Source organism: Lemur catta, chromosome 17 (genome assembly GCF_020740605.2).
Source record: "Lemur catta isolate mLemCat1 chromosome 17, mLemCat1.pri, whole genome shotgun sequence".
Taxonomy (NCBI): Eukaryota; Metazoa; Chordata; class Mammalia; order Primates; family Lemuridae; genus Lemur; species Lemur catta.
The window spans coordinates 26030258-26046185 of record NC_059144.1 but is presented as its reverse complement, the minus strand read 5'-3'; the positions used below and the strand labels follow the sequence as shown (position 1 = coordinate 26046185).

Here is a 15928-nt window from a genome sequence, read left to right as displayed (position 1 = left end):
AGCGGGAGAGGACTGGAGGCGGGAGGGCTGCGCCGGCGAGCGCACCTTTTTCCTTCGCGACGCCGTCGCTGGGTCCCCATGTGCTCGGACGCTCTCCTTCCGCTGCCCTCAGCTTCTCCCTCTATTTTGCACTTTTCTTTTCCTTTCTTTGCATCCCTGGGGGGCTTCCTTTTTGTGTGCCTGGATCGCTCTTTTCCGTGTGTGTGTGTGTGTGTGTGTGTTGCTACTTCTCTCCATCCCTGTCTTTCTTCTCTCTGTGTTTCTCTCTTGTGTCTTTTTGTCCTTATCTTGGTCTCTCTGCTTCTATTTCTACCTCTTTCAGCGTGTGCGTCTTTCTTTCCCTGGATGTCTCTCCGTCTTTCTCCGTGTCTCTCTTCCCCGTCTCTCCCCCCGCTCCCCTTTCTCTGTCTCTCTGTCTCTGTGCGCCTTTCTCGCCCTCACTTTCTCCCCTCCTGCCTGCGCGCTGCTCCCTGCGCCTGGCCTGCCCCCACCGCCGCCGGTTCAGGGGAACGTGTGCGGAGCGATTGTCCTGGGGGACATTTGATGGATTAGAGCGCTGAACAGTTCCATTGCTAGGGGACCACCTGATCTCCTCCAGCCTGCGTCCCATATAAAGCCGGCAGCCGGAGTGCTGAGCACAGCTCCAGCGATCGCCTGTCTGTGCGCCGCCGCCGCCGCCGCCGCCGCCGAGCCCGAGCGGGAGCCCGAGCCCGAGCCCGGCCGCCGCTACCGGTGCCGGCTCCGCGCGGCCGCCCGCCCGCTGGGAGCTGTCCAGTGCTGAAACCCCGCGCGGACAGCCAATCGCGCCCGGCCGGCCGCCTCCCCCCACCGGGGCCCCACGCCACTGCCCCCGCCGAGCCCCTGCCGGTTGCACCATGCCGCGCTCCTTCCTGGTGAAGAAGATCAAAGGGGACGGCTTCCAGTGCAGCGGGGTGCCGGCCCCCACCTACCACCCTTTGGAGACCGCCTACGTGCTGCCTGGTGCCCGGGGGCCTCCCGGGGACAACGGTGAGTGGGACCCCGCGGGGGCGGCAGGGGGGGAGGCGAGGGGAGCCGGGGCCCTCCCTAACTTGGGCCGCGAGGAGGGGCGCGCGCGGCAGGAAACCCCGGGAGAAAATTTCCCTGGCCGTGCGCGCCTCCCAGGCTTCCCGAGGGCCAGGCGGGCGGGGCAGGGGCTAGGACGTACAAAGGGAAAGTCGCAGGGTCGGCTCATCCCGCAGCCACGCGCCAGCCGGGACTTTCAAAGTTGTGGCCCTAGAACGGGGCTGGAGTGAGGGGGTGATGAGAGAACAGGGAGACAGGACTGCTCAGGAAGGGCCAGTGCTGAGGGGGCCAATGCACAAGGCAGTCCGAGGGTCCCCTCTCCCGGCGGAGAAAGAGAGTCTGGCTCCCTGAGTGTGCCCTCCCGCTGGGGACAGAAAGGGGCCTGGACTATCAGTCCCTGGGGAGCCGGGGTTGGCTCCCTGGGGGTAGCTGGGGGCGCCCTCCCTCCCTTCAAACCTGTTCCCGCTGGCAATGCCATACAAGTGCTCTCAGACCCCCTCTCTCAACAACTCTTTTGTTACCCTCAGCCACATGCCTGCCAAAGGCTGTGCCTGTCCTGGGGACTGCAAGGAAGGGGAGATATCTGGGAGGGGTTCCCCCAAAGTGGCTCCTGCTCCCCTGGGCTGCACTCCCTCACCATCCCCATCTTCTCACCGCCACCCCAGCCAACCCTGCTGCTCCCTGCAACCCGCCCCCACCCCCACCCCACCCCCCACACACTCCATCTCTTCTCAGAACAAGTTCCTGCAGGGAGAAGGGTTTGGGGGACAAGAGAGGTCATTCTGGCCCAGCAGGGGGTGATCTCTGGAGGGTAGGGAGAAGAAGTAGAGACTGCTTCTGTGGACCCCATCCTCCATGGAGGGGATTACAGAAATGTTCTCCTCTGGGGGCCCCCACCAGGGCAGGTGTCTGGAGAGGAGGTGTCCCTTGGTAGCGAGAGTTCTGATATCACATGTGGCATCAGCTTTGGGTGTGTGTGTGTGTGTGTGTGTGTGTGTGTGTGTGTGTGTGTGTGTGTGTGTGTTGTGAAGGGGGAGAGAGAGGGAGAGAGAGAGAGAAAGGAGGAGAGAGAGGAAAATAAAGAGGAAAAGGAGGAAAGAAAGGGCTTAAGATTGGGGGGGAGCTGAGATGGCAAAGACAGGAGCCTGGGAGGGTGGGGGCTCCCACCTCAGGGATTTCCAAGCACTTTGCCCACATTCCGTCACTCTGCCACGCCAGGTAGAGAGGGGGTGCTGGGCAAAGGGCTCTGTGACCTCATCAAGGTCAAAGAAGTTAGGGAGTGATCAGTGACACAGCTACAGCCCCTCAGCCCCTGGCCTCCCCGGATCTCCAACAGAACCCCCTTCTCTGCCCCATGTCCCTTATTCTACTGTCCTCTCTTCTTGACCCCAGGGCCTCTTGAGGTCGAGGACAGAAGCCCTCCAGATATGGCTGGGCTGGGCTGAGGGCTGGCAGGACAGAGGGTGGACCTGGGGCCATGCCAAGGCTAGGGAGTGTGTGCTAGGAGCTGGTAGAAACTGAAATATCTGCAAGACTGGGATATGGATCCCTTAGGGGACTGACAGAAAGCTCTGGGCTCCCACCCGTTGAACACCCCCCACACACACCAGCCCTTGGTCCTGTCCCTAGGCCAGCAGAGGAAACCCTGAGAAGCCCAGAGAATTTCCCATGCACAGCCAAAACTGCAGGCTGTTCCTCAGGAAAGAGGCAAGAGAATGCCTTGCCTTGAATTCAGTCCAAAAAAGCTTTGAAAGGAGCCCCTGAGTGAATGGTGGGAAGCAGGGTGGGGGCAGAGCCACCAGCAGGGTGTTTCTGTGGAGATTCCACCAGGTTCCACCTAGAACCACCTCTGTCTTTGTCCCTTTCCCCAAAGGGCTCCAGACCAACTTCCTGGCCTCTAGGGGATCCTGAGGCTGTCCTGATAGCCAGACGCCTGGCGTGGAACTTGGGAAGCCTGGGCTCTAACATCTCTGATTTGCTGTGTGACCTTGGGCAAGTGCTTTCCCTTCTCTGGTCCTCAGCCTTCCCAGCAGTGAAAGAGTTTAGATGGCATGAACTAAGCATCCTTCCAACTTTGACAAGCTCAGCTTCTGTGAAGGTCAATTATGGGGTGGGAGGTATTGGCTGAGGGTCTAACAGAATGCGGGGAGGCCATTGTCAGGGTTTCCTTAGGGCTCCATTGAGCATACGCCACCTGGCTGAGGGTGGCGGAGTTTCTGGGATCAGGCAATTTTCCTGGCTTCAGTCTCTGCAGGCTGCCCCATGGTGAGGACAGGCACCCTGGCCTGGCCACCTTGGCAGTGTCTGCAGTGGATGGGCAGTGCCAGAGATGGGGGGTGACCCTTCAAGCCTGGGTACGACTAGGAAATACACGGTCTGCCGTGTCCTGTTTTCAGGAGCGTCTCCCCTCCCTGGGGTGTGGCCACACTGGGCAGGGAGGGATCCCTCATTCCGTGGGTGGGTGGAGGGGACTGGGGGTCCTCAGAGAGCCTGCCAGCTCCTGGTGGCCCGTTGTCTCCGCTCTGCCGGAAATAACCTTGCTGAGCATTTGAGGGAAGTGTGAAAAATTGCTGAGCCGACGTTTTTCTCTCCCAGCGTGTGTAAGTGTGCTGGGTAAACAAGGAGAAAGAGAGGAGGGGGGAAGATGAGGAGAGGCAGGGAGGAGAAGGAAGGGAGGGAGCCAGCGAGGGAGGGAGGAAGGGGGAGGGCCCGGGGCTGGAGATAGTTCCAGTTATTAGAAAGATCTTCTTACAAGCCATTCCTGCAGCTCTGGCTGCAGGGTCAGGATGAGGCTGATGGGAGGGGGCCCTGGGGGGGTTGGGGGGCTCAAGAAGGAGTGGGAGGAGCTTGTAAATATGGAGCTTAGAGGAACCACAGGCTCCTGACTGATAAGGATGCAGGACCCCAAATGAAAGAGGTTTACCCCTAGCTCTGGAAATGCTGGAGGATTCCCACACACACACACACACACACACACACACACACACATGCACGCACGCACACTTTGCCTCCCTGCTCCCTTCCTTTTCAGCCTCTGCCGCCAGACAGGGAAAAGGGTGCAGCAGGTGTGTCTGTGCTCCAGGCTCCCTCAAACCCACAGAACCCCTACATAGAGAAGGGAAGCTCCCCAAGTGGAGAAAGCTCTAAGTCTCTCTGCAGAGCCTCCCCACCCCCGACGAGGGGAAATAAGATCTAATTGCATTGTCCCCTCCAATAAAATGCTTCCTTTCTCGCCTCTGCCTCTCTTGCTCCTCCACTGGTATCCCTCCCTTCTTCCCCTCGGGGTGATTCTGAGCACAGACTCAGTCTTTCCGTGAGGTGCTGCCAACTCTCATCCTCCTAACCCTCTCGGGACCTCACCCTCCAGCTCCACCAAGCCCATTCCTCACAGACCTGGGCCCCATCCTGAGGGATGCTGGACTCTCAGCCACCCCAGGCGGCTCATCCATCTGCATGGCAGTGGTCTCCGTGGGCCCCTGCCAAGGATGTCTTCTGGAGAGCCCACCTCCCCTCACACTGCAACTCTGAGCTCCAGCTGGGAGCCAGGCCCCCCTTCCTCGCCCCTAGCCGCTGTCCCACCCCCATTCCCTCCCAGAGTGCATCTGACCCAGGCAGAGGAGGGATCAATGCCAATCCAATAACGCAGTTGTCTGCCCTCTGCAGCTACATTAAGCCTCACCCAGCAGGCTGAGGAAGCTCTCCTACTTCTACCCATGGGCTTATCTAGTTGACCACATTATACCAGTGCCCACTTCCTCTCACTCCCTCTGATGGCGCCGGGTAGTCGCCCCAGGCCAGGCCTGGAAGCCCAGCAAAATGTCCCCAGCTGCCACACATCCACCCCACACCTCAGAAAGTCCATCTGGGGAGCACGGATGCAAAAGGGCTTCCCCAATCCCTTGGAAGAGGGAGCCCAGAGAAGGTTAGGGAAGTGCTCCAGGACACCCAGCAGGCCCTTCTGAGTCTTTTATAACCACCTCTTCCCCTGGTGTCTTAGTCTTAGTCCAAGTTCAAAGTCCAGGTTAAAGATATGTCAGAGGTCCAGGTTCAAAGTCTAGGTCCAGGCCCAACATCCAGTCCAGCATCCAGGTACAGATCTCAGGTCCAGTTCCTATATCTATGTCAAACCTCAGGTCTAGGACCAGGCCCAAGGTCTAGGTCCAAGGTCAGTGTCTGAAGTTATAGGTCCAGGTCCGATTTCCAGGACAAATCCATGTACAAGTTCAAGTTTCAATGTCTAGGAACAAGTCCAGGTAAACGTTCTGGGTCCAGGAATGAGATCCAGGTCCAGTTTCCAGTCCAAGGTCATGTCCAGATTCATTCTCAAGGCTGGCTGCATTCGAGTCTTAGACCCACTATTAGCTTTCTGTGTGGCCTTGGCTTAGTCTCTCCCCCTTCCCCTAGCCTCAGTTTCCCTCTCATGAGATCAAATAGTTGAACACAATCTCTTTCAGCTCTGATCTTGGTGATCCAGAAATCCAATTTTCCTATGAATTAGCAGGGCTCAGTGGGAGTGGAATGACAGGGCCCATGTGAGATACGGAATCTGGGGGCCCATGATTGCGCCTAAAGCCTGGAGTCACCAGGAGGACGTGTGGGCCCCAGGCCGAGCTTCCATGCTTTGGATAGGATCAGCCTGTGATTGCTGAGGGAGGGCAGGAGAGTACACCAAGTCCCTTATGTAGGGTAGCAATCTACACACCCAAAGGCTCTCAGGCAACACTCACACGGTGGGCAAAGGGCAGAGAGGGCAAGGAATGATTAGCTGCAACCTACAGAGGCAACAAGGAGGTCATGGAGGGCCCGTGACTTGCCCAAAGTCACAGGAGCATAAATGGGGGGCCCTGTCACACCTCCCTGGTGGGTGCTATCCCCACAGGTTCCAGGGGCCCCCACAGCCTGGAGGCCCTCTGCCAAAAGAGGTGAGGCCACCAGACCCCTCAGTCTCCTTCCAGGCTGTGGACACCACTAGGTGAAGTGTCCCCCGCCAGCCTACGGGTAGTGAGGGCTTTGAAATGGGCCCTCCGATTGCACCTTCTGGGGCAGAAACAAGGTAGAGCAGAAGCAGAACTGGAGGGACGAGGGGCATTGTGCGACACATCCTGCCTCCAGAGAGCCCCCTTGAGGGAGCAGGAAGCTGTTCCGTCAACCAGGGCTGGGCAATTCAAGACCCTGAGCCACTCACTGCCATCTCCACAGCCCCCTGAAAAGTCTTTCCTATTGATTCCTGCAGAGCCCTGGACCTCCCTGTAGGCCACAGGAATTGGGTCACAGTCAGGAAAGACCAGAATAGGGGGAATTCTAAGAGGTGGGGGTGGTGGGGAAGGGCCCTGGAATTCTCTAGAAACTCCCTGAGGCTGGGTCAGTGGTTATCAGCCCCATGCCCTTCAGCCCTGGTCATGTTGGACCACACTTCATTCTGTGCCCTGCTCATTTGGACTCAGGGACCTCCTCCCCCATGGGCAGATGTACCAGCTGCCAGGCGTTTGGAGGAGGTGGGTGTCATTTCTGGTCCAGTGCCCAGGGAACCGCTAACAAAGATGCTATAATAAGGGGAGGGGGAGGTACCCAGCCCCTTTGCCCAGCTCTGTGAGCAGACAGGAGAAACTATTTTTATCCCGCTTTGCTGCTGACAGACCTGGCTTTCTGCTCAGCTGGCTGGAGCTGATTCTCCAGGCCCGAGGCCCTGGCACAGCAAGAGGCAGCTCTAAATATACCCGAGCAGCAGCCCTCCAGCCCCACCGCCCGCAGGCCCGGCCCTCCTCGGGAAAGTGGGCCGCCCGGGAAGCTGGCCCACCACCAGGGCCCTCTCCTTCCCTGCCCATCTCAGGACAGGGAGGTGGGTTTGGGACTAGAAACGCCATGGAGGAAGTTTGGCACCCTGAGATTCAGGGAGAGACGGGGAAAGGAGACCTGGACTGGCTCTATTAAATAAAGAAAGGAGGCCAGCCCAGCCCTGAGGAGAACCTGTGTGGTGACCTGAGGTGGGTCAAGGCCCCTCTTTGGGCTTCAGCTTCTGCAGTACAAGGGCATGGGGGGAAGTGAACTTGAACGTGAGCTAATGTGCATAAAGCACTTAGCAGTGCCCTGCGCACACTGAGTCCTCAATAAGTGTTAGTCATTACTGTTATTAAGTACTATTTGCAAATATTTACAAGGCGCTGGAGCATTCTCTACAACAGCTACTTCATACTCCAAACACTCCCATAAGACACAGGCCAGATGCAAGATGTTATTTGAGGAAACCTACCACCCCTTCCCCAACCAACTGAAAATCTTCTCTCCCCCAGCTGGTCTCCATGCCCTCCCTGGTGTTCTGGGAAAAAACACTGGCTTTGGAGGGTTTCAAACCTGACTCCCCTTCCGGTGACCTTGGGCAAATCCTTTCCCCTCTCCAGGTGTTGGGCACAGTGCGGTGTCTGGCTCACAGGGAGGGGTAGTGTTAGTTGGAAACACTAGTAATAACAGTAGTAGAACTTGTTACAGAGCCCCCGCCGCCCCAGGGGGTCAGGCAGTTGGATGAGACAGTATCTACCACGGGCCCACACCTTAATTCTCGTAAATGTCCCTTTCCACCACTCCTTTGGGTACAGAATTTTTTTTAATGGATTCTGGACTTTAAGTTTAAAATATCAAGACTCTTGGGCAGGAAAAACCAAAGTCCTTCTCAGGTGTCATGTGCACATATCCAAAGTGCTCCTGGGCCCAACTTATATGCATACATGGCAGGGGTGGCACTGGTCTCCATCCCTCAAATGGAGGATTCAAGCCCAGAGAGGCTGTGTGACTTGCCCGAGGTCACACAGCTAGGGTCTGGTAAGAGCCAGGTCTCTTCTCTCTGGATCCCAGCTCCTCCCTACCTCTGTCGGGACCCAAACAGCTGTCTCACCCTGGAGGGCAGGCAATTCAGCCTTCTAGAGTCACCACTGGGGCAGAGGGAGACACCCAAAACCTGTCTGGGTTCCATCTGTAAGATTTGAGCATGGCTTATAGTACCCTAAAGGATTCTCCAGGGCTGAGGCCCAAAGAGGTGAGGTGGCTTGCCCAAGGTCAACAGCAGCCTGAGACACCAATGTGTATCTCCTTCCACTTTCTGGCAGATTAGAAGGCTATCACCAGGAAATGCAAGAATAACAATAATAACAATAATAATAATAACAGTTTGAGAGGCCAGCTGTTATGTGCCAGGTATTGTACTCAGCACTTTACATGCATTAATTTATTCAATCCTACGAACTCCCTTATATAGATGTGGCAAAAAGAGGTTAAGTAAGTAACTTGCCCAAGGTCACATATGGAGAGGTCCGTGGATCTGAGAGAATGGGGTGAAGTTGGAGGAGGGACACCCCCCTTCATCCACAAAGAGCATCATGGAGGGACTGATTCAGCCATGATGCAGAAGTGGTTTTCAGAGCACCCCAGTCAACCTTCTTCGTGTACAGACCCAGCCCAGAGAGGTTAAGCAATCTGGCCATGGTCACAAAGCAAGTTAGAACCACCTGTGCCTTACACGACCACACAAACTCATATGATGCTCCCAACCCATGCCAGACTCCATAGAATGGGGACCGGTCTGGGCCCACAACTCCTGTCCTGAAGATAATTCCACGTCGGTCCCTCAGCAAATAAGCAGCCTTTGTTTGAGGCAACCCTATCTCTGTATAAAGAGACCTTAACAGGAATAAGGTGCTACAGTGCTGAAGGCCGCCAGCAGAGGGCGCCAAGCAAAGAGCACCCAGTTGAGAACCGCCTGGTTCCTTGAGCTCCTACTATGCACCAGAAACTTTCTCATCACAACATCAGGTAGAAATTACACATTCTGGGTGAGGAATCAGAGGCCCAGAGAAGAGCAGCAAGATGTGTTGGGGTGGGCGCCAAGAAAGCTGCAGCACAGAAACCCATCTGGGGAGACTGTTACTGTTATTCACAGTAACAGCCAACATGTACTGTGGATTTACCAAGTGCCAGGCACCGGGCTGGAATCCTGGCTCTAACGTACTAGCTGAATGACCCTAGGCATGTTACTTAACTTCCTTGTGCCTTGGTTTCCTTGTCTGTAAAATGGTACCTACCTTAGAGTCATGAGGGTTGCATGCACTCATGTGTGCAAAGCCCTATAACAGTGTCTGACACAGTGCTCTAGGAGTCTGGGTTATTACTTGTTTCACATTGTTTGTTCACTATGGGGCTCCTTACTGAAACTGCAGTGGCAAACAAAGGTCAAGTAGTCTGTCCAATATCACACAGCTGGGAATGGTAAAGCCAGAATGCAGTATGGGCAGTCTGGCACCCAAGTTGTGTTCTTAACCAATATGTCATCCTTCTTAAATAATAGAACATATGAGACATTAGTCACATGATCAGTCACCCCCTCCAAATAAATCCCACACTATCCCCATTCCGGGAAAAATGACCTGAGGCTCAGAAAGGTGCACGGCTTGCCCGAGGTCACCCAGCTAGAATCTGTGTCGGGGAACCAATCGCCCTCCCCACTCCATGGCCCAGGTCCCGTGAGGCGCAGACCTGTCCTGAGACCGGGTGGACAGGACTCCTGCTGGGCTGGGGAGTAAGGCCACCTGGCACATCTCTATCACTCGTTCCACAAACACTGAGTGCTAGGGCCCTGGGGATGGAGGCAAACAGCCAAGCCACAACCCCTTCCTCAAGGACCCCCCAGTGTGGGAAACGAGGGGGCAGTGCAGTGGTTTCCGATCCTTGCTTCCCCCTTTGAGCAAGTACCATCGCCAGTCTGTACCTAAGTTTCCTTTGTAATGAGAGTATTTTTGTGATGATTCAGTGAGATGACGGGAGTGAAGCACTTAGCACAGAGCCTGGCACGCAGTAAGTGCTCAATAAATATTAGCTAGTGTTATCATCAGTAATTACAATGCAATGAAATACAGAAGGAGAGGGTCTGGGAGTGCCCAGCTGGTATTTAACTCAGTCTGAAACAATATTCCCTGAATGTTCTGGAACCCGAGTACTAGGCCTGTTTCCTGGGGTGGGAGGTAGGGGAACCTCCAGACCAAAAGCAGATGGGAGGGGAGGGATGGGGTCCTGAAAGGCTAGGCACTGACTCCCCCTAGATTAAAAAACTGCCACCACCACTGGGCCCCCTTGCATCTGACCACAGAGCCCTTCCCTACTGAATCATCCTTCCCCATGATCCCCAATCACTTCAGTGCGCAGAGAGCCGTGTGCTGGCTGCTAAAGGGACAGAGGAAAAAATAAGGGCACACCTTCCTTTGCATTCAGGGTCAGGGGACAGTCTGCACAGACCTGACCCTGTGACCATCCCAAATGCCAGATGGGAGGCGAAGGTCTGGAGCCTACACTGGCCAGGCTGTTTGAGAATGAAAGCTGGCCAGAGTACCAGCCATAAGTCTGAACGTCTTGGGATCCTGTTTCTGGCTTACAAAGCCCTCGTCCACCTGCTCATTTCAGTGAGGGAGGGTGCAGGGAAGAAGGGTGGTTACAGATCTAGGGGGTGGGGGGAGGTCAGAGGAGAGGGTCACATCCTGAGATTTGTCACTCCCCAGATGTGAAACCTCAGATAGGGGCCTAACCTCCATTGTTCCCCAGAATCAAAGGACAATGGAAACATTTGGTAATTAAGTGCCAGGATGATAAGTTTGTTCTATGTCTGCCAGAAACTCTCTGGGGAGCCCAGCCCCCAGGATCCACAGGGAAGGTGTTAGGGCCAGCCTAGGCCAGGGGAGGCAGAGGCAAATCAGGGTGGACCCTGCCCATGAGAAGCCCCTATGGAATCCCCTGGGAGAGCCCCAGCCTGTCCACCCACCAATCACTCAAACCCTGGGCAGACAGGATTTCTGGTCCAACTCCAGCTAAGTGGGAGAAGGAGGGGGAGGTGAATTCTCACTGCACCCTCAGGAAGACTTCTAGAGGAGCTCAGAGCAAAGCAGGGTTGGGAGCAAGTACAAGGCAGTTCCCTTTCGGGAGCACCTATAACATGCCACACACACCACCACTTTTAAATCCTCCAGCAACCCTGGGAGGTGGGTCTAACTGGATTGGGCGGGTGTTCGTTTATGCCACATCTATGCATCGCACACCTCCTTTGAGCCAGACACGTGCTGGGCACACAGATCCAGCCCTGGGGAGCTCACGGTGTAGTGGGGGTGGCAGACAAATAATCTTCACGCAAGTAAAAAGCATAATTGTAATTGCTAACATTTATACAGCAATTACTGTGTGCTCCCTCTCTTTCTCAATTTCCTTATGCGTAAAATGGGGATTATAATAGTACCTACTTCTTGGGTCTGTGCCCATTAAATGCGTTAACACGTGTAAAGTGCTGGGGCAGAGTCTGGCATACAGTAAGAGCTTAATACACGTTTATTATCATCACTTCACTCAGTCCTTCCAACGACCCTCCTGGAAGGAGGTGTCCAATCACAAGCCCCATTTCCTAGACAAGAAAGCCGAGATTCAGAGAAGTTGTCAGACTGGAGTGGCAGAGTGTTGTTGGAATAAAGAGCATGGACTGTGTCGTCCCACTGCCAAGGTCTGAATCTTGGCTCCTCCATTTACTAGCTGTAAGCTTAGACTGACTGCTGTATCGCTCTGTGACTCAGTTTCTCTACCTGCAAAGTGGGTCTAAGACCTTCACTGCATGGTTGTGAATACTTAAGATAGTGAACACAAAGTCAGTAGAACCGTGCCAGCCCCGTGCTCCACAGGGTGGGGTGGCGGCTATTTGTACCGGGCCCGTGGAAGAAGGATTTGAACCCAGGTCTGAGGAGCTGAGGTGCATGTCAGCGACCATTGTCTTACGAGCAGCCATCATGTTCCAAGACCTGCCACAGGGAGGCCTAGCTGGACGGCGCGGGGGTGACCTGCCCAGGGACGGAAGCCCTCCTACCCGCCTCGCCCTCAACTTACCCCGCTTCTCGCCCCTCCAGGCTACGCCCCGCACTGCCTGCCCCCGAGCAGCTACGATGCGGACCAGAAGCCGGGCCTGGAGCTGGCCCCGGCCGAGCCCGCGTACCCGCCGGCGGCGCCGGAGGAGTACAGCGACCCCGAGAGCCCGCAGTCCAGCCTGTCGGCGCGCTACTTCCGCGGGGAGGCGGCCGTCACCGACAGCTACTCCATGGACGCCTTCTTCATCTCGGACGGGCGCTCGCGGCGGCGACGGGGCGCGGGCAGCGGGGACGGGGCGGGCGCGGGGGACGCCGGCGGCGCCGGGGGACGCGCGGGGCGCGCGGGGGCACCGGCGGGCGGCGGGCACCGGCACGCGTGCGCCGAGTGCGGCAAGACGTACGCCACGTCGTCGAACCTGAGCCGCCACAAGCAGACGCACCGCAGCCTGGACAGCCAGCTGGCGCGCAAGTGCCCGACGTGCGGCAAGGCGTACGTGTCCATGCCCGCGCTCGCCATGCACGTGCTCACGCACAACCTGCGCCACAAGTGCGGTGTGTGCGGCAAGGCCTTCTCGCGGCCCTGGCTGCTGCAGGGCCACATGCGCTCGCACACGGGCGAGAAGCCGTTCGGCTGCGCGCACTGCGGCAAGGCCTTCGCCGACCGCTCCAACCTGCGCGCGCACATGCAGACGCACTCGGCCTTCAAGCACTACCGCTGCCGCCAGTGCGACAAGAGCTTCGCGCTCAAGTCCTACCTCCACAAGCACTGCGAGGCCGCCTGCGTCAAGGGCGCCGAGCCGCCCCCGCCGCCTCCCGCCGGCCCGGCCAGCTGAGCCTCCCGTCCGGGACTCGCTCTCCACGCGCCCCGGGCCCCCAACCTGCGCCCGCAGCGTCCTCTCCAATCCCCAGCTGCGTTTCCCTGCCCACCCTCCTCGAGGAGACCCCGCATCCCACCCCGGAACTTTTCTCTCCAGCCCCCGAACCCACAATTCACTTCGGGCGCTCTCCCCCAGCGCCCCCGACCCACATCATCTTTTCCGGCCGCCACTCGGACCTTGACCCCCTGTCCGCGCCTTCAGGGCTCCCAACTCAGGCACCAGGTCCGCACCTCCCCCGGGCCCCAGAGCCAGAAATTTCCCCTGCCCAAACCCTGCGCCGCTCTCTTAACTTTCAGACCTTTTCTCTCGCTTCTCAGCCGAGCCTCTCTGACCATTCCTCTGTTGGAGCCCCCAATCTAAACCCCAAACCTACCCTTGACTCCCATGCCTGCCTCAGTTTCCCTATGCAAATCTGGATGCAGGCCCTGTCGCCCTCAGACCACAATCCAACCCCAGACCATCCCTCTGGCCTCTGCTGAGTGTCCCTATGTGTCTGTCTGGGGATCAATCTTCCCCTTTCTCGGAGTCTCTGGTCTGTCCTAGATCCCCTGCATGCCTGGGACATACGCACACACACCCCACCCACACATTTTCCACTCTCTTCAGTCTTCGGGGGCCTCATCACCCACTCCCAGCCCCTTCTCTCTCCAGATCCCCTCATCCGTCTAGTAGGTCTCACCACTCTGAGTTTACCTAACCTGGAGCAAACTTGAGGGGGAGTTTAGGGCCTTGCCCCCTAATGTAACCCCTCTCCTACCCCAGGGCAGCCCTTCCCTGGGCTTCCAGTCTCCTCCTCCCAGCCACCCTCCTCCCAGAATCTCTGGAGCACTTTCCCCCACCCCCAGGACTACAGGTACCCCTCTTTACTTGTTGGGGGAAGGTCTGGAGCACCTCGCCAATGCCCTTCCCCTTGTCCGGCTGGGCCCTCCAGTTATTTATTTGTGTATTTATTTATTTATCTATTTATTATTCTATTTAATCTCTTGGCCTCACCCAGGGACAGTTTGGCTTCCCCAGCTGGACTGGGAGGTCAGGGAGCCAGGCAAGGAGAGGGACAGCAAAGGCCATAGCAGGCTGCCCCCACGACACACACACCTGTCTCGGGAGAAGCCCCACCCTCATCAGAGGCTGAACTGGTTAAGAAAGGGGACTCGAGAATGGGAGGGGCAGCCTGCTGACCCTCAACTTGGAGGGTGGGGGCGTAAGGAAGCATCAGGAGGTCCGGTCATGGGGCAGGTCCCCGCCCTCCTGAGCCTTCCACTCTAACTCCATGGAGCCCAGAGAGAGGGGCCTCCTCGATTTGTTTCCTATTCATTCCTCTTCTCGAGAGACCCCAGGTTCCAGGGACCGACTGAGCCCCGGACCCGCTGGGGCCTCCTGCCCGCTCCCCGGGAGGAGCGCTCCCTCCCGGCCACGTCTATGCAACTCTCCCGGGCAGAGGGGCCGGGGCTGCCAGCCACCCGCCCGTTGGCCGCCACTACCTCCTCCGCCGCGCTTTTGCATGCCCGGGCGAGGACCGAAGCACACACCTCCAGCGCAAGGGCCCTGGCCCCCTCTGCTTTAAGCACACGCCTCTGCCCCATCGCTCTGCGCCCAGCTTGTGGGCCGGAGTCCTGGACTCTCGGACCCTCCTCCTCTTCCTCACCCTAGCCACAAAAGAGGGTGGAGACTGGAGGGGCCCCTGGGGCAGGGGCACTTCTCTAGGGCTTCAGAGGGGTGGGCGGGTCTTGGCCCAGCTCCAGGTCCAGCGGGAAGGGAGGCTGCAGGGATGGTGGGGGGGGAGAGGGGTCGCAGAAGCAATTATGGAGGGTGTTGACCCTGTAAATAGGAACTTCTGACAGCAATAATTTTCCATGCATGCTAAGCCTTTTGGCCATATTTTGTATGAGCGCTTGGCGCTCCCCCTCCCTCCTCTTCTCCCAACTCACCCCCAGGCCCCCCTTCCTTCCCCACCTTCAACAGTATTACTTGTAACGCAATTCAGGGATATTAAAGGGACTTTGGCCACTCACCAGCGCCTCTAGACCTTGTGATTGGGGTAGGGGGGAGAAGAAGGGGAGGGCATCTGAGATGGGATTTTTCCACTGCATTTCCTTCTCTGTAGCCTGACCAACCTGTAGCTGCCACGGCGGGGGTGTGGGGGGGGCGGGGGCTTCACACAGCCCCAGGGGTCCCTTAGCCTCCACAAGGTCTCAGGCGTCCTCAATCCCAAATAGTCCTCAAATAAGGGTTCAAGAACCAGATTAATAATATAAGCAAATGAAGGGAGTTGCCTCAAGACATTAGGGAATGATGGAGCATGTGACTAGTTGGAAAGAGCCTGTCTTACCTTAAAGATTTCTTTCAATTCAAATTAACTACACCTGCCAAACAATTACAACTGTGGTCCAGATTTGTCTGTTGACAGCCAGTTTACAATCCCTATATTCTTCCCCACTTCATCCCCTGCCCCTCTGCCCTGGTCAGATATGGTCATGCACGCAGCAAGTGCAAGCATGCAAAAAGGTTGCCTTTGCAGGCAAAGTTGTCCAAAGATGATGAGCTGCCCCTACAGCCTGTGAGCTACCAGTCACTGAAAGTGTTCAGGAAGATATCGGAGAACCAATCCTTCCTGCTTGTCAACTGCCTTGGTGATCTTTTGAAATACAGATTTGTCCTTGCCTTACTAAAAACTTCACTGGGGACCACCAACCCCTGCCACTTCCCCTCAACACCCAACACAGACTCACCAGGTACTGGGGAGGGAGGTGGTTGCAGGCTGGAACCTACCTCCCTGGGGCCTTGTGGTGGATGTCCTCCTTTTGTGAGCAGTGCTTACACAATTTCTAGATGTTCTCCCTACTGCCTGTCCATCTTTGCCTTCACTCACCTCTGGACAAGTGGCTGCACCCTGAGCAATGTGCTAGATGATTCCAACAATGACAGCAGTTGTGGGAACTCCCCTACAAAGTCTCCAATAGGGTTTTGAGGGGCCCAGACACCTGTTGCATTCCTTAACCAGCCACACAGTCCTCTGGCTACACACTGCTCCTGATTGGCTGTTGGATCCCTTATGTTTGTTTTAGGTGCCAGGAATTTTTGGTGGGGGGTGGGGGTGGGTGGGAACAAATGTACCTGGATCTTGGA

The 15928-nt window shown here is 56.8% G+C and overlaps 1 protein-coding gene across 1 annotated transcript; it reads left to right on the top strand.

The window, feature by feature from the left end:
- The first annotated feature begins 243 nt into the window (after positions 1-243).
- On the top strand, positions 244-14813 carry SCRT2 (scratch family transcriptional repressor 2). The gene is made up of 2 exons (XM_045529541.1): positions 244-1008; positions 11967-14813. The coding sequence occupies exons 1-2, from the start codon at positions 876-878 to the stop codon at positions 12755-12757; spliced, it is 924 nt and encodes a 307-aa protein (XP_045385497.1). The 5' UTR covers positions 244-875; the 3' UTR covers positions 12758-14813.
- The last annotated feature ends 1115 nt before the right edge of the window (positions 14814-15928 follow it).